General features: G+C 44.3%; 1 protein-coding gene across 1 annotated transcript; it reads left to right on the plus strand.

Annotated features, from left to right (window-relative positions):
* Positions 1 to 15831: 15831 nt before the first annotated feature.
* Positions 15832 to 20024, plus strand: LOC109895182 (epigen). The gene is made up of 5 exons (XM_020488834.2): positions 15832 to 15930; positions 16673 to 16816; positions 17356 to 17476; positions 17952 to 18110; positions 18900 to 20024. Exons 1-5 carry the CDS (start codon positions 15903 to 15905, stop codon positions 18955 to 18957), a joined length of 510 nt encoding a protein of 169 aa, XP_020344423.2. The 5' UTR covers positions 15832 to 15902; the 3' UTR covers positions 18958 to 20024.
* Positions 20025 to 22611: the final 2587 nt, after the last annotated feature.

Below are 22611 nucleotides of genomic sequence, written 5' to 3' on the forward strand. Positions count from 1 at the left end.
TGCCGGGTGGAGATTATAACAGAACATGACCAAGATGTTCAATGTTCTAGCTCGCTCATTGTCTTAATTAAAAATACTGATTGCCTCTTATCTACTTGTCGTCCCCTTATGCCATAGTTTGTACATCTCAATTGTCAGTAAACCACGTTTGCTTAAGCATGTCAACCATATCAGCTATGTTTTTTTAAAGGCAGTAAATGAGGCTGAATTAACTGTTTTGCTGCCAGACAAGGCTCAGCTGATAGCCAGGTGTAGCAGAGGTAAGGTGTTGGGACTCTGCTTTTGAGACAACTTTATGTAGACCCTAACAGTTTGTGGGCACCGTTTGTCACCGTTATAGTGAAATTCATGTATTGTTTAGTGTTGTGTAGTGGCTTTGCTGGCATCCATCCCCCAAAACATGTTTTTAGTTTGCCCCAGCAAGATTGACATGCTAAAATCGCAACTGAAGGCAACATATCCTAAAAACAGGACAGGCCAAAGTAAAATGGACATTATGGACAATCACAACTATTGTCCAGGAGTTTCACCCCATTGTCATAATCAGTGGTTTTATCAAATCAAATGTATTTATATAGCCCTTCGTACATCAGCTGATATCTCAAAGTGCTGTACAGAAACCCAGCCTAAAACCCCAAACAGCAGGCAATGCAGGTGTAGAAGCACGGTGGCTAGGAAAAACTCCATAGAAAGGCCAAAACCTAGGAAAAAACCTAGAGAGGAACCAGGCTATGAGGGGTGACCAGTCCTCTTCTGGCTGTGCCGGGTGGAGATTATAACAGAACATGGCCAAGATGTTCAAATGTTCATAAATGACCAGCATGGTCCAATAATAATAAGGCAGAACAGTTGAAACTGGAGCAGCAGCACGGCCAGGTGGACTGGGGACAGCAAGGAGTCATCATGCCAGGTAGTCCTGAGGCAAGGTCCTAGGGCTCAGGTCCTCAGAGAGAGAGAAAGAAATAGAGAATTAGAGAGAGCATACTTAAATTCACACAGGACACTGGATAGGACAGGAGAAGTACTCCAGATATAACAAACTGACCCTAGCCCCCTGACACATAAACTACTGCAGCATAAATACTAGAGGCTGAGACAGGAGGGGTCAGGAGACACTGTGGCCCCATCCGATGATACCCCCGGACGGGGCCAAACAGGAAGGATATAACCCCACCCACTTTGCAATGCACAGCCCCCACACCACTAGAGGGATATCTTCAACCACCAACTTACCATCCTGAGACAAGGCCGAGTATAGCCCACAAAGATCTCCGCCACGGCACAACCCAAGGGGCTGCACCAACCCAGACAGGAAGATCACATCAGTGACTCAACCCACTCAAGTGACGCACCCCTCCTAGGGACGGCATGAAAGAGCACCAGTGAGAGGCAGAGAATCCCAGTGGAAAGAGGGGAACCGGCCAGCCAGACTACACTCAATCATATGACCCACTGAAGAGATGAGTCCAGTAAAGACTTAAAGGTTGAGACCGAGTTTGCGTCTCTCACATGGGCAGGCAGACCATTCCATAAAAATGGAGCTCTATAGGAGAAAGCCCTGCCTCCAGCTGTTTGCTTAGAAATTCTAGGGACAATTAGGAGGCCTGCGTCTTGTGACCGTAGCGTACGTGTAGGTATGTACGGCAGGACCAAATCAGAGCGATAGGTAGGAGCAAGCCCATGTAATGCTTTGTAGGTTAGCAGTAAACCCTTGAAATCAGCCCTTGCCTTGACAGGAAGCCAGTGTAGGGAGGCTAGCACTGGAGTAATATGATCAAATGTTTTGGTTCTAGTCAGGATTCTAGGAGCCGTATTTAGCACTAACTGAAGTTTATTTAGTGCTTTATCCGGGTAGCCGGAAAGTAGAGCATTGCAGTAGTCTAACCTAGAACTAACAAAAGCATGGATTAATTTTTCTGCATAATTTTTGGACAGAAAGTTTCTGATTTTTGCAATGTTACGTAGTTGGAAAAAAGCTGTCCTTGAAATGGTCTTGATATGTTCGTCAAAAGAGAGATCAGGGTCCAGAGTAACGCCGAGGTCCTTCACAGTTTTATTTGAGACGACTGTACAACCATTAAGATTAATTGTCAGATTCAACAGAAGATCTTTGTTTCTTGGGACCTAGAACAAGCATCTCTGTTTTGTCCGAGTTTAAAAGTAGAAAGTTTGCAGCCATCCACTTCCTAATGTCTGAAACACAGGCTTCTAGCGAGGGCAATTTTGGGGCTTCACCATGTTTCATTGAATTGTACAGCTGTGTGTCATCCGCATAGCAGTGAAAGTTAACATTATGTTTTCGAATGACATCCCCAAGAGGTAAAATATATAGTGAAAACAATAGTGGTCCTAAAACGGAACCTTGAGGAACACCAAAATTTACAGTTGATTTGTCAGAGGACAAATCATTCACAGAGACAAACTGATATCTCTCCGACAGATAAGATCTAAACCAGGCCAGAACTTGTCCGTGTAGACCAATTTGGGTTTCCAATCTCTCCAAAAGAATGCACTAAGGTCTAGGAGCACCAGGACAGATGCAGAGCCTCGATCTGATGCCATTAAAAGGTCATTTACCACCTTCACAAGTGCAGTCTCAGTGCTATGATGGGGTCTAAAACCAGACTGAAACATTTCGTATACATTGTTTGTCTTCAGGAAGGCAGTTAGTTGCTGCGCAACAGCCTTTTCTAAAATGTTTGAGAGGAATGGAAGATTCGATATAGGCCGATTAGTTTTTAATATTTTCTGGGTCAAGGTTTGGCTTTTTCAAGAGAGGCTTTATTACTGCCACTTTTAGTGAGTTTGGTACACATCTGGTGGATAGAGGGCCATATATTATGTTCAACATAGGAGGGCCAAGCACAGGAAGCAGCTCTTTCAGTAGTTTAGTTGAAATAGGGTCCAGCATGCAGCTTGAAGGTTTAGAGGCCATGATTATTTTCATCATTGTGTCAAGAGATATAGTACTAAAACACTTGAGTGTCTCTCTTGATCCTAGGTCCTGGCAGAGTTGTGCAGACTCAGGACAACTGAGCTTTGAAGGAATACGCAGATTTAAAGAGGAGTCCGTAATTTGCTTTCTAATAATCATGGTCTTTTCCTCAAAGAAGTTCATGAATTTATTACTGCTGAAGTGAAAACCATCCTCTCTTGGGGAATGCTGCTTTTTAGTTAGCTTTGCGAAAGTATCAAAAAAGGAATTTCGGATTGTTCTTATTTTCCTCAATTAAGTTGGAAAAATAGGATGATCGAGCAGCAGTAAGAGCTCTTCGAAACTGCACGGTACTGTCTTTCCAAGCTAGTCGGAAGACTCCTTTTTAAGTTTGTATCCGTCCTGATCATATCAAAAAAAGACAATACTTCTGTATTTCCCGCTATGTAAACACAAATAGGATCTCGATAACTCTTGATAACGTTGGGTAGCTGATATTCAGTGCTTAAATAGCCAAATTAATTAGGACAATTAAAGCCAACACAATGGCCTGTTTTACAAATGGTGGGGCTACCACATGGAACGGCAGTCAGAAAATTCCATTGTGGGCCGACATGGTAGGCTCCGGGGCCGACATGGTAGGCTCCGGGGCCGACACGGTAGGCTCCGGGGCCAACACGGTAGACTCCGGGGTCGACACGGTTGGCTCCGGGGCCGACACGGTAGGCTCCGGGGCCGACACGGTAGACTCCGGGGCCGACACGGTAGACTCCGGGGCCGACACGGTAGGCTCCGGGGTCGACACGGTAGGCTCCGGGGCCGACACGGTAGGCTCCGGGGCCGACACGTTAGGCTCCGGGGTCGACACGGTAGGCTCCGGGGCCGACACGGTAGGCTCCGGGGCCGACACGGTAGGCTCCGGGGCCGACACGGTAGGCTCCGGGGCCGACACGGTAGGCTTTTTTTGGTGTTTTACAAACGGTAGGCTTACCACATAGATGGGCATTCATAAAATGTAATTTCAGGCAACACTATAGGCTACAACTTGGTAAGCACGGGCCAATGCCTTTTGGATGTCTTTTTTGGGGGGGGGGGGGGGGGGGGGGGGGGGGGGGGGCGTTCCGGACCTGCATTGATTTCCAAATTCACGGACATTGGTTTTTGGTCCAGTCCGGACCAAATCTGAACCAATCATCGACGTTTGTTTGATTCAGATTTTGTCTGGTCTGGACCAGTCTTGATTTGTTCCAAACATAGATGTCTATAAATGACCTATAGATGTCTATAAAATGGGGGGCATTAAGGACGTACTGCGGATAGCTAAAATATCCAACTGATTATGATCACACTTCCTCAATTCAAATATGATGGCGACACTATAGGAAAGAGGGTCTGGTATAGTTTAGAAACTCGGGAACCAAGTTATCCGTGTGGGCGTTATCACCTGAACATGTTGAAATACTTCACACCTAGAATAAAAACATCCAGGCTTGAGTCATAACTGTCAGTTTATTGAGAAATTCTGGTGTAAAAGTAAATATACCTTAATAGAAAATGATTCAAGTGAAAGTCATCCAGTAAAATACTACTTGAGTAAAAGTATTAGGTTTTTACATATACTTAAGTATCAAAAGTAAAAGTACAAGTATAAATCATTTGAAATGTATTATATTAAATAAAGCCTTGACGACCACATTTAAAATATATAATTTACGGATAGCCAGGGGCTCCAACACTCAGACACCATTTACAAACAAAGTGTGTGTTTAGTGAGTCCGTCGGATCAGAGGCAGTAGGGATGACCAGGGATGTTCTCTGTTTAGTGAGTCCTACAGATCAGAGATAGTAGGGATGACCAGGGATGTTCTCCGTTTAGTGAGTCCTCCAGATCAGAGGCAGTAGGGAGGACCAGGGATGTTCTCTGTTTAGTGAGTCCTACAGATCAGAGGCAGTAGGGATGACCAGGGATGTTCTCTGTTTAGTGAGTCCTACAGATCAGAGATAGTAGGGATGACCAGGGATGTTCTCCGTTTAGTGAGTCCTCCAGATCAGAGGCAGTAGGGAGGACCAGGGATGTTCTCTGTTTAGTGAGTCCTCCAGATCAGAGGCAGTAGAGATGACCAGAGATGTTCTCTGTTTAGTGAGTCCTCCAGATCAGAGGCAGTAGGGATGAGCAGGGATGTTCTCTGTTTAGTGAGTCCTCCAGATCAGAGGCAGTAGGGATGTCCAGGGATGTTCTCTGTTTAGTGAGTCTGCCAGATCAGAGGCAGTAGGGACCAGGGATGTTCTCTTTTTAGTGAGTCCTCCAGATCAGAGGCAGTAGGGATGACCAGGGATGTTCTCTGTTTAGTGAGTCCTCCAGATCAGAGATAGTAGGGATGACCAAGGATGTTCTCTGTTTAGTGAGTCCTCCAGATCAGAGGCAGTAGGGATGACCAGGGATGTTCTCTGTTTAGTGAGTCCTCCAGATCAGAGGCAGTAGGGATGACCAGGGATGTTTTCTGTTTAGTGAGTCCACCAGATCAGAGGCAGTAGGGATGACCAGGGATGTTTTCTGTTTAGTGAGTCCTCCAGATCAGAGGCAGTAGGGATGACCAGGGATGTTCTCTTGATAAGTGTGTGAATTAGACCATTTTCCTCTCTTGCTAAGCATTCAAAATGTGACGAGTGTCCTTTTGGGTGTCAGAGAAAATGTATGGAGTAAAGAGTACATCATTTGCTTCAGGAATGTAGTGAAATAAAAGTTGTAAAAAAAATATATAAAGTACAGATACCCCCAAAAACGACTTAAGTAGTACTTTCAACTATTTTACACCGCTGTGTGCATACATGTGTCACGTAAAGAGAGCGAGGGTTGAGGGAATAGGGAATGTTTTCCCGAAGCAAAAGAGGGACTTCGGTAACAGAACATTTCAGTCAGAAAATAGCTATAATTATGTTGCAGCTTCAGCAACACGGACAGCGCGATGAACACTGTTGATCTGTGGTGGTCGCTGCAGCAGGGAGGAGATGGAGACAACCGGTGGTATTAATAGTCACTTGACACAGCGCAGCAAGTCTGAGCCGGGCTCAGCACAATCAAGTCAATTGCTGATGGGAATCCCTCGAGTCATTTGTGTGTCTTTAATGATTTCATCAAACTGTGTGCTTAAAGCATCAAATCAAATGTTATTTGTCACATACACATGGTTAGCAGATGTTAATGTGAGTGTAGTGAAATGCTTGTGCTTCTAGTTCCAACAGTGCAGTAATATCTAACAAGTAACCTAACAATTTCACAACAACTACCTTATACACACAAGTGTAAAGGAATGAATAAGAATATGTACATATAAATATATGAATGAGTGATGGCCGAACGGCATAGGCAAGATGCAGTAGATGGTATAGAGTACAGTATATACATATGAGATGAGTAATGTAGGGTATGTAGACATTATATAAAGTGGCATTGTTTAAAGTGGCTAGTGATACATGTATTACATAAAGATGGCAAGATGCAGTAGATGGTATCGAATACAGTATATACAGATGAGATGAGTAATGTAGGGTATGTAAACATTATATTAAGTGGCTAGTGTTACTCTGTTACTATGTGTAACTATGTTACTCTATGTTACTCTGTGTAACTGTTACTATGTGTCACTGTTACTCTGTTACTCTGTTTTACTCTGTGTTACTCTGTTACTCTGTGTTACTATGTGTTTCTCTGTGTTACTCTGTTACTATGTTACTCTGTGTTACTCTGTTTCTATGTGTTACTCTGTGTTACTCTGTGTTACTCTGTTTCAATGTGTTACTCTGTTACTATGTGTTACTCTGTGTTACTATGTGTTACTCTGTGTTACTCTGTTTCAATGTGTTACTCTGTTACTATGTGTTACTCTGTTACTCTGTGTTTCTCTGTTAATCCGCATTACTCTCGGCATTACTCTGTTACTATGTGTTACTCTGAGCGTCACTCTGTGAACTGTACAGTGCATTCTGAAAGTATTCAGACCCCTTCACTTTTTCCACATTTTGTTACATCACACCCTTATTAAATACTTTTTCCCTTTCATCAATCTACACACAGTACCCCATAATGACAAAGCAAAAACAGGTTAATGTATGTATTAAAAATATTTAAAAAACTACCTTATTTACATAAGTATTCAGACCCTTTGCTATTAGACTCTAAATTGAGCTCAGGTGCATCCTGTTTCCATTGATCACCCTTGAGATGTTTCTACAACTTGAGTCCACCTGTGGTAAATTCAATTGATTGGACATTTGGAAAGGCACACACCTATATAAAGTTATATAAAGTTATATAAAGTTCCCCAGTTGACAGTGCATGTCAGAGCAAAAGCCAAGCCATGAGGTCGAAAGAATTGTCTGTAGAGCTCTGAGACAGGATTGTGTAAAGGCACAGATCTGGGGAAGGGTACCAAAACATTTCTGCAGCATTGAAGGTCCCTAAGAACACAGTGGCCTCCATCACTCTTAAATTGAATAAGTTTTGAACCACCAAGACTCATCCTAGAGCTGGCCGCCCGGCCAAACTGAGCAATCAAGGGAGAAGGGCTTTGGTCAGGGAGGTGACCAAGAACCTGATGGTCACTCTGACAGAGCTCCAGAGTTCCTCTGTGGAGATGGGAGAACCATCTCTGCAGCACTCCACAAATCAGGCCTTTATGGTAGAGTGACCAGACGGAAGCCACTCCTCATGCACATGACAGCCCGCTTGGAGTTTGCCAAAAGGCACCTAAAGACTCTCAGACCATGAGAAACTGATGAATCCAAGATTGAGTCATGTCTGGAGGAAACCAGGCACCGCTCATCTCCTGGCCAATACCATCCTTACTGTGAAGCATGGTGGTGACAGCATCATACTGTGAGGATGTTTTTCATTGGCTGGGACTGGGAGACTAGACAGGATTGAGGGAACAGATGTACAGAGAGATCCTTGATGAAAACCTGCTCCAGAGTGCTCAGGACCTCAGACTGGGGTGAAAGTTCACCTTCCAACAGGACAACAACCCTAAGCACACAGCCAAGACAACTCAGGAGTGGCTTTGGGACAAGTCTCTGAATGTCGTTGAGTGGCCCAGCCAGAGTCCGGACTTGAACCCGATCTAACATCTCTGTAGAGACTTGAAAATAGCTGTGCAGCGACACTCCCCATCCAACCTGACCGAGCTTGAGAGGATCTGCAGAGAAGAATGGGAGAAACTCCCCAAATACAGGTGTGACAGGCTTTTATCGTCATATCCAAGAAGACTTGAGGCTGTAATCACTGCCAAAGGTGCTTCAACAAAGTACTGAGTAAAGAGTCTGAATACTTATTTAAATGTGTTATTTCCATTTATTTTGCTAAAGGAATGTATTCAGCAGGCAGTATCAGGAGCAGGCAGTATCAGCAGCAGGCAGTACCAGAAGCAGGTAGTATCAGGACCAGGTAGTATCAGGAGCAGGTAGTATCAGGAGCAGGCAGTACCAGGAGCAGGCAGTATCAGGAGCAGGTAGTATCAGGAGCAGGTAGTATCAGGAGCAGGCAGTATCAGGAGCAGGCAGTACCAGGAGCAGGCAGTACCAGGAGCAGGCAGTACCAGAAGCAGGCAGTACCAGGAGCAGGCAGTACCAGAAGCAGGCAGTACCAGAAGCAGGCAGTACCAGAAGCAGGTAGTACCAGGAGCAGGCAGTACCAGAAGCAGGCAGTACCAGGAGCAGGCAGTACCAGGAGCAGGCAGTACCAGGATCAGGCAGTACCAGGGGCAGGCAGTACCAGGAGTACCCAGTACCAATGGGTCTAGGGCTTCAATAGGTCTAGGGCTTCAATAGGTCTTCAATAGGTCTAGGGCTTCAATGGGTCTAGGGCTTCAATAGGTCTAGGGCTTCAATAGGTCTAGGGCTTCAATAGGTCTAGGGCTTCAATAGCTCTAGGGTTTCAATGGGTCTAGGGCTTCAATGGGTCTAGGGCTTCAATAGGTCTAGGGCTTCAATAGGTCTAGGGCTTCAATAGGTCTAGGTGCTTCAATGGGTCTAAGGCTTCAATAGGTCTAGGGCTCCAATAGGTCTAGGGCTTCAATGGGTCTAGGGCTTCAATGGGTCTAGGGCTTAAATAGGTCTAGGGCTTCAATAGGTCTAGGGCTTCAATGGGTCTAAGGCTTCGATAGGTCTAGGGCTCCAATAGGTCTAGGGCTTCAATGGGTCTAGGGCTTCAATGGGTCTAGGGCTTCAATAGGTCTAGGGCTTCAATAGGTCTAGGGCTTCAATAGGTCTAGGGCTTCAATAGGTCTAGGGCTTCAATGGGTCTAGGGCTTCAATGGGTCTAGGGCTTCAATGGGTCAAGGGCTTCAATAGGTCTAGGGCTTCAATAGGTCTAGGGCTTCAATAGGTCTAGGGCTTCAATGGGTCTAGGGCTTCAATAGGGCTTCAATAGGTCTAGGGCTTCAATAGGGCTTCATTAGGTCTAGGGCTTCAATAGGTCTAGGGCTTCAATAGGGCTTCAATAGGTCTAGGGTTTCAATAAGTCTAGGGCTTCAATAGGGTTTCAATAGGTCTAGGGCTTGAATTGGTCTCGGGCTTCAATAGGTCTAGGGCTTCAATAGGGCTTCAATAGGTCTAGGGCTTCAATAGGTCTAGGGCTTCAATAGGTCTAGGGCTTCAATGGGTCTAGGGCTTCAATAGGTCTAGGGCTTCAATAGGTCTAGGGCTCCAATGGGTCTAGGGCTTCAATAGGTCTAGGGCTTCAATAGGTCTATGGCTTCAATAGGTCTTCAATAGGTCTAGGGCTTCAATGGGTCTAGGGCTTCAATAGGTCTAGGGCTTCAATAGGTCTTCAATAGGTCTAGGGCTTCATTAGGTCTTCAATGGGTCTAGGGCTTCAATAGGTCTAGGGCTCCAATAGGTCTAGGGCTTCAATGGGTATAGGGCTTCAATGGGTCTAGGGGTTCAATGGGTCTAGGGCTTCAATGGGTCTAGGTCTTCAATGGGTCTAGGGCTTCAATAGGTCTAGGGCTCCAATGGGTATAGGGCTTCAATGGGTCTAGGGCTTCAATAGGTCTAGGGCTTCAATAGGTCTAGGGCTTCAATGGGTCTAGGGCTTCAATAGGTCTAGGGCTTCAATAGGTCTAGGGCTTCAATAGGTCTAGGGCTTCAATAGGTCTAGGGCTTCAATAGGTCTAGGGCTTCAATGGGTCTAGGGCTTCAATAGGGCTTCAATAGGTCTAGGGCTTCAATAGGGCTTCATTAGGTCTAGGGCTTCAATAGGTCTAGGGCTTCAATAGGGCTTCAATAGGTCTAGGGTTTCAATAAGTCTAGGGCTTCAATAGGGTTTCAATAGGTCTAGGGCTTCAATTGGTCTAGGGCTTCAATAGGTCTAGGGCTTCAATAGGTCTTCAATAGGTCTAGGGCTTCAATAGGTCTAGGGCTTCAATGGGTCTAGGGCTTCAATAGGTCTAGGGCTTCAATAGGTCTTCAATAGGTCTAGGGCTTCAATGGGTCTAGGGCTTCAATAGGTCTAGGGCTCCAATGGGTCTAGGGCTTCAATAGGTCTAGGGCTTCAATAGGTCTATGGCTTCAATAGGTCTTCAATAGGTCTAGGGCTTCAATGGGTCTAGGGCTTCAATAGGTCTAGGGCTTCAATAGGTCTTCAATAGGTCTAGGGCTTCATTAGGTCTTCAATGGGTCTAGGGCTTCAATAGGTCTAGGGCTCCAATAGGTCTAGGGCTTCAATGGGTATAGGGCTTCAATGGGTCTAGGGGTTCAATGGGTCTAGGGCTTCAATGGGTCTAGGTCTTCAATGGGTCTAGGGCTTCAATAGGTCTAGGGCTCCAATTGGTATAGGGCTTCAATGGGTCTAGGGCTTCAATAGGTCTAGGGCTTCAATAGGTCTAGTGCTTCAATGGGTCTAGGGCTTCAAAAGGTCTAGGGCTTCAAAAGGTCTAGGGCTTCAATAGGTCTAGGGCTTCAATAGGTCTAGGGCTTCAATAGGTCTAGGGCTCCAATAGGTCTAGGGCTTCAATAGGTCTAGGGCTTCAATGGGTCTAGGGCTTCAATAGGGCTTCAATAGGTCTAGGGCTTCAATAGGTCTTCAATAGGTCTAGGGCTTCAATGGGTCTAGGGCTTCAATAGGTCTAGGGCTTCAATAGGGCTTCAATATGTCTAGGGCTTCAATGGGTCTAGGGCTTCAATATGTCTAGGGCTTCAATAGGTCTATGGCTTCAATAGGTCTAGGGCTTCAATAGGGCTTCAATAGGGCTTCAATAGGGCTTCAATAGGTCTAGGGCTTCAATAGGTCTAGGGCTTCAATTAGGTCTAGGGCTTCAATAGGTCTAGGGCTCCAATGGGTCTAGGGCTTCAATAGGTCTAGGGCTTCAATAGGTCTATGGCTTCAATAGGTCTTCAATAGGTCTAGGGCTTCAATGGGTCTAGGGCTTCAATAGGTCTAGGGCTTCAATAGGTCTTCAATAGGTCTAGGGCTTCATTAGGTCTTCAATGGGTCTAGGGCTTCAATGGGTCTAGGGCTCCAATAGGTCTAGGGCTTCAATGGGTATAGGGCTTCAATGGGTCTAGGGGTTCAATGGGTCTAGGGCTTCAATGGGTCTAGGTCTTCAATGGGTCTAGGGCTTCAATAGGTCTAGGGCTCCAATGGGTATAGGGCTTCAATGGGTCTAGGGCTTCAATAGGTCTAGGGCTTCAATAGGTCTAGGGCTTCAATAGGTCTAGGGCTTCAATGGGTCTAGGGCTTCAAAAGGTCTAGGGCTTCAATAGGTCTAGGGCTTCAATAGGTCTAGGGCTTCAATAGGTCTAGGGCTCCAATAGGTCTAGGGCTTCAATGGGTATAGGGCTTCAATGGGTCTAGGGCTTCAATAGGTCTAGGGCTTCAATGGGTCTAGGGCTTCATTAGGTCTTCAATTAGGTCTAGGGCTTCAATAGGTCTAGGGCTTCAATAGGTCTAGGGCTTCAATAGGTCTAGGGCTTCAATAGGTCTTCAATGGGTCTAGGACTTCAATGGTTCTAGGGCTTCAATAGGTCTAGGGCTTCATTAGGTCTTCAATAGCTCTAGGGCTTCAATGGGTCTAGGGCTTCAATAGGTCTAGGGCTTCAATAGGTCTTCAATAGGTCTAGGGCTTCAATAGGTCTTCAATAGGTCTAGGGCTTCATTTGGTCTTCAATAGGTCTAGGGCTTCAATAGGTCTTCAATAGGTCTGGGGCTTCATTTGGTCTTCAGTAGGTCTAGGGCTTCAATGGGTCTAGGGCTTCAATAGGTCTAGGGCTTCAATGGGTCTAGGGCTTCAATAGGTCTAGGGCTTCAATGGGTCTAGGGCTTCATTAGGTCTTCAATTAGGTCTAGGGCTTCAATAGGTCTAGGGCTTCAATAGGTCTAGGGCTTCAATAGGTCTAGGGCTTCAATAGGTCTTCAATGGGTCTAGGACTTCAATGGTTCTAGGGCTTCAATAGGGCTAGGGCTTCATTAGGTCTTCAATAGGTCTAGGGCTTCAATGGGTCTAGGGCTTCAATAGGTCTAGGGCTTCAATGGGTCTAGGGCTTCAATGGGTCTAGGGCTTCAATAGGTCTAGGGCTTCAATGGGTCTTCAATAGGTCTAGGGCTTCAATAGGTCTTCAATAGGTCTAGGGCTTCATTTGGTCTTCAATAGGTCTAGGGCTTCAATAGGTCTTCAATAGGTCTGGGGCTTCATTTGGTCTTCAGTAGGTCTAGGGCTTCAATGGGTCTAGGGCTTCAATAGGTCTAGGGCTTCAATGGGTCTAGGGCTTCAATAGGTCTAGGGCTTCAATGGGTCTAGGGCTTCATTAGGTCTTCAATTAGGTCCAGGGCTTCAATAGGTCTAGGGCTTCAATAGGTCTAGGGTTTCAATAGGTCTAGGGCTTCAATAGGTCTTCAATGGGTCTAGGACTTCAATGGTTCTAGGGCTTCAATAGGTCTAGGGCTTCATTAGGTCTTCAATAGGTCTAGGGCTTCAATGGGTCTAGGGCTTCAATAGGTCTAGGGCTTCAATAGGTCTTCAATAGGTCTAGGGCTTCAATGGGTCTAGGGCTTCAATAGGTCTAGGGCTTCAATAGGTCTGCAATAGGTCTAGGGCTTCATTAGGTCTTCAATAGGTCTAGGGCTTCAATGGGTCTAGGGCTTCAATAGGTCTAGGGCTTCAATAGGTCTAGGGCTTCAATGGGTCTAGGGCTTCAATGGGTCTAGGGCTTCAATAGGTCTAGGGCTTCAATGGGTCTTCAATAGGTCTAGGGCTTCAATAGGTCTAGGGCTTCATTTGGTCTTCAATAGGTCTGGGGCTTCATTTGGTCTTCAATAGGTCTAGGGTTTCAATGGGTCTAGGGCTTCAATAGGTCTAGGGCTTCAATGGGTCTAGGGCTTCAATAGGTCTAGGGCTTCAATGGGTCTAGGGCTTCAATAGGTCTAGGGCTTCAATAGGTCTAGGGCTTCAATAGGTCTAGGGCTTCAATAGGTCTAGGGCTTCAATAGGTCTAGGGCTTCAAGCTCTGGTGGATTTAAAATGGAATGATATTTAGTAATATTGTGTTTGGTTGTCAACACAACCAAATATCAACATTTGAAGGAAATGGTTAAATAGTTAGTTTGTCTTTAACAAAAATAAATCTATGTTAAAGAATTGGAATAAATAAAACTGTATTTGAATTTACATTTTTAAAGTTCGATTTGATTTAGTCCTATCCTTTAACTTAAATTGTTGGTTGAAATGAAGACGTGTTCTCCAACATATAAATGATTAGTTTGTAGATGACCTGAAATGAAAGAGATAGTCAGTGGTACAGATGGAACTATCCAAGCACAAGAAACATCTCCTTCAAATGTTGATATTTGGTTACCGTTGACAACCAAACACAATTCAACATCCCTTTTCAAAACACAAGAAATAGCCTGTTAACTTGTCGACATTATATGTTCGGATTCACCTTCTCCAACTCAACCAAAAATTAAAAGTTAGAGAATGGCATTGAGCGAGTGACTCAGATGAAATTGTCCAAGCAGTAGATACTTTAAATGTTGATGTTTTGGATGCGTTCTAATCCCAAACAAAATTCAATATTACTTTTGTAATCCCGTAGACTTAACTTTAGTCTATATATCTGACAAACTAATGTGACATTTACCCTTAAAATGAGTAACACATGGTCACATTAAGGCACGCTTTATACGATCGCAGAAGAAGAAATGCATAGTTACAGTAACTATGCATTTCTTCTTCCGCGATCGTATATAAGGCGTGCGTGTCTCAGGTCGTCGCAGGTCGATGACAATCTTCTCAATAGCTGTAATGATCTGTCAGAATCTCAGACAGCATTGATCACTTACTTCCACCACGTACTTTCATGTCATCTCAACTGTAATCCAGATTATTTGGTTTCTGCTATTAGATGAAGACCAGCGATATCACATGAATCTGTTGTATAAATAAACAAAATACCTGACATTGTATTCCCATTTGGAATTGGCTGTACTTTTAAATGGTTGAAAACGCAGTGGTGACGACTAAACCTGAAAAAAATCTGACGTCTTTTTCATTGGAAATTGGTTGCGCTGGTAGATGGCTAAACACATAGCGATGACACATTAGAAATACAACGAACTTTTGGCCGTCTTTTTGAGTGAGTGAATATAAATTGTAATCTCATTGATCTACGTCACGTTACCCAATTGTCCACTTTAAAATGACTTGGTGTGCTCAGTGGGGTGCCTCTAAAGCCAACACTTAGAGGCAGGGGTCAGGACTTAGGGAGAGAACATGGAGAGAGAGAGAGAGGGGGAGAGAGAATAGGGTTAGGGAGAGAGGGGGAGAGAGAGAAGTGTGAGGGAGAGAGAGAAGTGGGAGGGAGAGAGAGAGGGAGAAAGTGTGAGTGGAAGGGAGAAAGAGGGGAGAGAGGGAGAAAGAGGGGAGAGAGGGAGAAAGAGAGAGTGGAAGGGAGAAAGAGGGGAGAGAGGGAGAAAGAGGGAGAGAGGGAGAAAGAGGGGAGAGAGGGAGAAAGAGGGGAGAGAGGGAGAAAGAGGGGAGAGAGGGAGAAAGAGGGGAGAGAGGGAGAAAGAGTGAGAGAGGGAGAAAGAGTGAGAGGGGGAGAAAGAGGGGAGAGAGGGAGAAAGAGGGGAGAGAGGGAGAAAGAGGGGAGAGAGGGAGAAAGAGAGAGTGGAAGGGAGAAAGAGGGGAGAGAGGGAGAAAGAGAGGAGAGGGAGAAAGAGGGGAGAGAGAGAGAAAGAGAGAGTGGAAGGGAGAAAGAGGGGAGACAGGGAGAAAGAGAGAGTGGAAGGGAGAAAGAGGGGAGAGAGGGAGAAAGAGAGAGTGGAAGGGAGAAAGAGGGGAGAGAGGGAGAAAGAGGGGAGAGAGGGAGAAAGAGTGAGTGGAAGGGAGAAAGAAGGAGACCAAGAAGGAGAGGGCATGGACACACTTCATTAAGTGCTGTAAACTCCAGAGGCTGTGTGTGTGTGTGTGTGTGTGTGTGTGTGTGTGTGTGTGTGTGTGTGTGTGTGTGTGTGTGTGTGTGTGTGTGTGTGTGTGTGTGTGTGTGTGTGTGTGTGTGTGTGTGAGCGAGTGAGAGAGTGTGTGTGTGTGTGTGCGTGAGAGTGAGTGCGTGTGTCTGTGTGAGAGTGAGTGAGTGAGAGTGTGTGTGTGTGAGAGTGAGAGTGTGTGTGTGAGAGTGAGTGAATCCTCTCCTGCCCCCTGGGACTGCAAACCTGTTTAATACCTGGCCAAGAGGCTTCTGCCTCTGCATGCCGGTAACCGGGGGCAATGGGACAGGAAGTGATGCGGGGGAAGCAGCCGAGCGTGCCATTTGTGGAAAGGGAATATTCTTTACCCCATAATTCTGGTTCTCCCATTGGTTGTGCAAGTCATGACAGGGATTAAAGGAGTATAAAGCACACCAGACTTTCACTGTAAACCACACACCTGAGGAAGAGACAGTCTGAGGACGGCCACACTCTTAGAAAAACCACAAGATGTCAGGACCGAAACAGACAGTAACCGGTGAGTGCCCTGCAACCTGTCTGTCTGTCTGTCTGTGTCTGTCTGTTCTTTAGCACAGCACTAACACACCTGACGAAACTACAGAACTTACCAACAAGCCCTTCATCAGGTCACCCAGGTACGTTAGTCCTGGGATAGAGCAGAAATGAGTGCCCCTTTTGGGGATCCCTCAGAGAACTGACACAACCCAGACAGATCTGTATATAGTATGTGATGGATTTATCTATAGAGATATACTGTAGTAGGCTATACATCATTTAACTGTATGGCTTTGAATCTACACAACATAGTATGGTCACTCCCACAGGAGGCTGTTGAGGGGAGGACGGGCTCATTGTAATGGGCCGGAATGGAGAGAAAACGGAATGGCAACAAACACCTGGAAACCATGGAAACCATGTCTTTGGAATGGTATCAAAATACACCACAGATTCCGCTCCAGCCATTCCCACGATCCCGTTCTCCCCAGTTAAGGTGCCTTGACTATCTGACAACACTTAACAAAAGCAACCTTCAGTCTATTCACTATCTGACAAGTGGTCTGGACCAGGCGCTGGCTTTCACCTGTCCAATCACGTTAGATCAGGAAGTATTGAGGTTCTTTGAGAATGTCTGTCTGTTAGAAGACTTCCAGAACAACGTTCTAGAAGAGATAATATGTAATGAGAGCAGTTCTAAAAGGTGTGTGGACAAGCAGTCATCATTATTCTCCTCTTATCCCCTCTATCTCTCCGTTCCACAGCCTTCTCCACCACTCTGGTTACGATGTTGCTCATCCTCTCCACCGTGACTCAGTCAGCAGAACCTTCAGACAACCTTCAACCAACACAACGGACACTCAGCTTGGACCTTGCAGAGCCCACGAACACTGCACTACCTGTAAATGGTGAGTTTCAACGGTTACTTTCAAGAAGCTGCGTTTACACAGGCATCCCAATTCTGATTTGTTTTCCCAAATATGGGCAAACAGATCAGATCTGAATGGTCAAAAGACTGCCTGTAAAAACAGGCATCCTGAATAAACTGGAAGGCCCTCCTTTCGTCGATGGTTTGGAAAATGGTTGCTACAGGCTTCCAACAAAACAGAGCCTTCCAGTTTGTTCAGGATTCAGATCCCTGTTTCCAAAGATCACCCAAGCCCCACCTTGCCTAGGCTGAATGTAAAGGTTAAGGCTTTTAGATTAAAGCATCAAATCAAATGTTATTGGTCACATACACGTGTTTTTCAGATGTTATTGTGCGTGTAGCGAAATGCTTCTGTTACAAGAACCGTGTGTGTGTGTGTGTGTGTGTGTGTGTGTGTGTGTGTGTGTGTGTGTGTGTGTGTGTGTGTGTGTGTGTGTGTGTGTGTGTACCCTGAATGTACTATGCTTATTTTTTTTGTAGCAGGGACAATGAAGCTATTTTCTGATTGACTGATTGCAGGTAGTGATGCGGAGGAGCCTCGTGTTCTGAGGATGTCAAAACCCTGTAAAGACGAAGATGCTGACTACTGCCTGAACGGACAGTGCATGTACCCACCTGACAGCGATACCCCTGCCTGCACGTAAGAACAGACAGACAGTCAGACAGACAGACAGACAGACAGACAGACAGACAGACAGACAGACAGACAGACAGACAGACAGACAGACAGACAGACAGACAGACAGACAGACAGACAGACAGACAGACAGACAGACAGACACACACACAGACAGGACACACAGACAGACACACAGACACACAGACACACAGACAGGACACACAGACAGACAGACAGACAGACAGACAGACAGACAGACAGACAGACAGACAGACAGACAGACAGACAGACAGACAGACAGACAGACAGACAGACAGACAGACAGACAGACAGACAGACAGACAGACAGACAGACAGACAGACAGACAGACAGACAGACAGACAGACAGACAGACAGACAGACAGACAGACAGGACACACAGACAGGACAGACAGACAGACAGACAAGACAAGACAAGACAGACACAATGAACTAAAAATGTCTCTCTGTGTGTAGGTGTGACGTGTCCTATAGCGGCCCTCGCTGTGGTCTGTTGACCCACCAGGCGACGCAGTGCAAGTTTGCCGTAGCAGAGGAGGTGATTGGCATCTGTGTGGGCGTGGCCTTGCTCGTCTGCTGCCTCGCTGTCGTTCTCTACTGCTGCATCAAGAGAAGGTACCCACACACACACACACACACACACACACACTGCCTGTCAGGGGCTAGAGAAGCATGGGAAGAGAGAAGGAGGAAATGAAGGAGAAGGAGAAAGATGAAGAGAAAGAAAGAGGACTACATTGTGACAGTTTCAACAGGGTCGTGTTGAATTCCTTACTCTATCAGATAGAAATGTAATGAGTAGAGCTGACATAATTCCTTACTCTATCAGATAGAAATGTAATGAGTAGAGCTGACATAATTCCTTACTCTATCAGATAGAAATGTAATGAGTAGAGCTGACATAATTCCTTACTCTATCAGATAGAAATGTAATGAGTAGAGCTGACATAATTCCTTACTCTATCAGATAGAAATGTAATGAGTAGAGCTGACATAATTCCTTACTCTATCAGATAGAAATGTAATGAGTAGAGCTGACATAATTCCTTACTCTATCAGAGGAGATAGAAGCAGAGCAAGTTGGCCAGCAGATAGCCTAGTGGTTAGAGCATTGGGCCAGTAACTGAAAGGTTGTGGGTTTGAATCCCTGTCGATGTGCCCTTGAACAAGGCATCCTAACTGCTTCTGTACGTCGTTCTGGATAAGAGCGTCTGCTAAATGACTAGAATGTCATTCGAGACTGAACTGTCATTTGGAAACAAACCCCATACTGTAGGCTGCATTCAGTCTCTTACATAAATGGCACAGGGAGAATAAGAGTGATTTCTTTACTTTGATTCACTTTTTATAATTTTCTGTCTCTTTTGTGTCTCTTCCTCCACTTCTGTCCCTCTCTTATTCTAGGTGTGAAAAAAAATATCTTCCCTATAAGACCTACGGTGGCTCGGAGAACTCAGTTTAGTTTGAGCCCTCTGTTTCTTATTCATCACCATCATCATCACCATCATCATCATCATCATCACCATCATCATCATCACAATATCTTCCCATAACAAAATAGGCTATTTATTGAAATATCTAAAAATAAGTTATATATTTTTTTTTAAATGTTAACATGTATTTAATATTTTTTTGTAATAAATGTTTTTAAATCGGATGCCTATTGTTTGAACGATGTTGTTGAATGTTCTATAAAGAAGTCAACGTCCTTATGGTCCTTAACACCATGGTTAGCGCTACACGCCTTGTGATAACCTGTTACCTCATTTCACCACTAGAGGTCAGAGTTTCCTTGTTTTGATATTCCATCCTATTGAATTAGTTTCCTAAAACAGCCGGGACACGATCAGGTCACAATGAAAGGAAATCAAGTCTATGTCACAGATGGCAACTTATTCCCTATAGAAGATCTGTTGCTAACAAGCACCCTTTGTCCTGATTGTGTCCTCATCCTGATTGTGTCCACATCCTGATTGTGTCCTCATCCTGATTGTGTCCACATCCTGATTGTGTCCTCATCCTGATTGTGTCCACATCCTGATTGTGTCCTCATCCTGATTGTGTCCACATCCTGATTGTGTCCACATCCTGATTGTGTCCTCATCCTGATTGTGTCCACATCCTGATTGTGCTCATATCGTCCTGACCATCACTGCATTGTGTCTGGTGTAAAGAGATCTGGATGGTCAAACCATGTCAATCATTGACAGGTAGAACCATTGACTTGGCATCAGTAATTGAAAATAAAATAAGTCAAATCCATATTATTTTTTGAAAGAATATCTGTCAAATAATTTGCATAGTAGTGTGAATTCGAGAAAGAGTGGGACATTATAAACTGGGACAGCTTTAATGCTGACGACTTTATTTCTTGGTCTGACGAGAGAAAATCTAAACTATCGTCACTAAACTTTTTTCTGTTTTAATGTTGAGGTTATAAAACGGTCATAAATGAGGCACAATTCTGATATAAATGTCCATACTATATGTACTGGTGCATCAAATACATAAAGTTGCCAATATTATTTGTCCATTTTTACAAGTCTCGTTTTTTTGTTGATCCACTTTACCAGCCATAACTTGCTAATGTGGGACAATTATATATATATATATTTATTTATTTTTGCCTATGAAGGAAATTCAGTTTACACTGGGGACCCCCCTGTACTTAGGTTAGGCAAGGCTCCGGTTCTTCTTCGTCTGTTTCCTCTTCTTCTTCTGTCCTGTTCTATTCTGTCTTCTTCGTCTGTTTCCTCTTCTTCTTCTGTCCTGTTCTATTCTGTCTTCTTCGTCTGTTTCCTCTTCTTCTTCTGTCCTGTTCTATTCTGTCTTCTTCGTCTGTTTCCTCTTCTTCTTCTGTCCTGTTCTATTCTGTCTTCTTCGTCTGTTTCCTCTTCTTCTTCTGTCCTGTTCTATTCTGTCTTCTTCATCTGTTTCCACTTCTTCTTCTGTCCTGTTCTATTCTGTCTTCTTCGTCTGTTTCCACTTCTTCTTCTGTCCTGTTCTATTCTGTCTTCTTCATCTGTTTCCACTTCTTCTTCTGTCCTGTTCTATTCTGTCTTCTTCGTCTGTTTCCTCTTCTTCTTCTGTCCTGTTCTATTCTGTCTTCTTCGTCTGTTTCCTCTTCTTCTTCTGTCCTGTTCTATTCTGTCTTCTTCGTCTGTTTCCTCTTCTTCTTCTGTCCTGTTCTATTCTGTCTTCTTCGTCTGTTTCTTCTTCTGTCCTGTTCTATTCTGTCTTCTTCTACTTTTATTCTTGTTGCTATATGAGGGAATTCAGAATAAGTAGAATCTGATCTAGGTTTTGTAGCGTCTAAACATTGTTATTAAAATGTGTCTCTTATCCATCCACGGTGTCTGCGTTGTGATCAGATTAGCTGATGTGTCCCTGTAGGGTGAATTCAGGAATAAAGTGGGACACTTTTTAGCATTTCTGTCTTCTGTCAACCTCTTTCGAACATCTCATCAACATATTATCACAAACCACGATACATTTCTGAAATCCTCAAGATGTTTCCTAATCACACAACGACAACAAAAACGAAATGTGATGTTTCCTAACATTGTATTGAATTGTCATTGGGGCACAATCAGGACTGTAATAAGGGTGTACCAGTTGATCTATGCTGCTATGATAAGGGTGTACCAGTTGATATAACCTGCTATAATAACGGTGTACCAGTTGATCTATGAAGCTATAATAAGGGTGTACCAGTTGATATAACCTGCTATAATAAGGGTGTACCAGTTGATCTATGCTGCTATGATAAGGGTGGACCAGTTGATCTATGCTGCTATGATAAGGGTGTACCAGTTGATATAACCTGCTATAATAAGGGTGTACCAGTTGATCTATGCTGCTATTAGGGTGTCTAACCTGCTGTCCCAGTCTACCAAACGTCAACTGAAAATGTGGTTTTGACTCAGTGTACACAAATGGGTGTGTCACATTTAGTTTTTGTTGTCGTTGTGTGATTAGGAAACATCTTGAGGATTTCAGAAATGTATCGTGTGTTGTGATAATATGTTGATGAGATGTTCGAAAGAGGTTGACAGAAGACAGAAATGCTAAAAAGTGTCCCACTTTATTCCTGAATTCACCCTACAGGGACACATCAGCTAATCTGATCACAACACAGACACCGTGGATGGATAAGAGACACATTTTAATAACAATGTTTAGACGCTACAAAACCTAGATCAGATAAGCTTTGTGATTGGGTCATATTGATCAGATTACGAAACTTAAATGTTAGCCAAGGTGTAAACGGGTCTATGTTTGGCCAGGGCCTAGTCTTGAGCTCTGGTCAAAAGTAGTGCACTACATAGGGAATAGGGTGCCATTTGGCTATAGGTCCTGGTTAAAAGTAGTGCACTACATAGGGAATAGGGTGCCATTTGGCTATAGGTCCTGGTTAAAAGTAGTGCACTACATAGGGAATATGGTGCCATTTGGCTATAGGTCCTGGTTAAAAGTAGTGCACTACATAGGGAATAGGGTGCCATTTGGGATTCATTCCAAAGTCATCAAAGATTTGGCGACAAGTTGGATGTTAAACGTACAGAAATTTCTATCAAAAAATAACTTTAAGCCCTAATGACTCCGTTCTCACCAAAAAGGACAACAAAGAATCTAAGCTATTGTCTTTTGATTTATTCAGTTATTTTATTTTATTTATTTATTTCCTGATTCCCAGACCAACCCTGGTCATCTACATACCACAACAAGCCGGGATAGACCGTTCTTTATGTTAATGATGAACTGTTGAATGGCCAGGTTCGGCGTTCGTTTTTCGTTCCCCTGTTCCCTGAAATGATGCGTAGGCCATAGGTGTTTATGACTAATAAAACCTTCTATAGACATCTATGAATAAAAGGATGTTGCTTGCCCATTATGGCTGTCCACACCCCTATAGTAAAGCAAACCTGTTTTTTAAAACAGTTTCTTCCTGTCAGGAATCATAGGCCTAAAATGTTTTTTTTTTTTGCTCGTCTGGTCTTGAGTTGTAAAACCAGATAAACCTTTTGGTTAAAAAAAACATAGATTTGAAACGTCTATTTGACAGGTTGGAAATGCCTGTAATCAATCACCAGAGGATCACCTGTCTACCTGCACA

This window comes from Oncorhynchus kisutch, linkage group LG8, assembly GCF_002021735.2.
Source record: "Oncorhynchus kisutch isolate 150728-3 linkage group LG8, Okis_V2, whole genome shotgun sequence".
Taxonomy (NCBI): domain Eukaryota; kingdom Metazoa; phylum Chordata; class Actinopteri; order Salmoniformes; family Salmonidae; genus Oncorhynchus; species Oncorhynchus kisutch.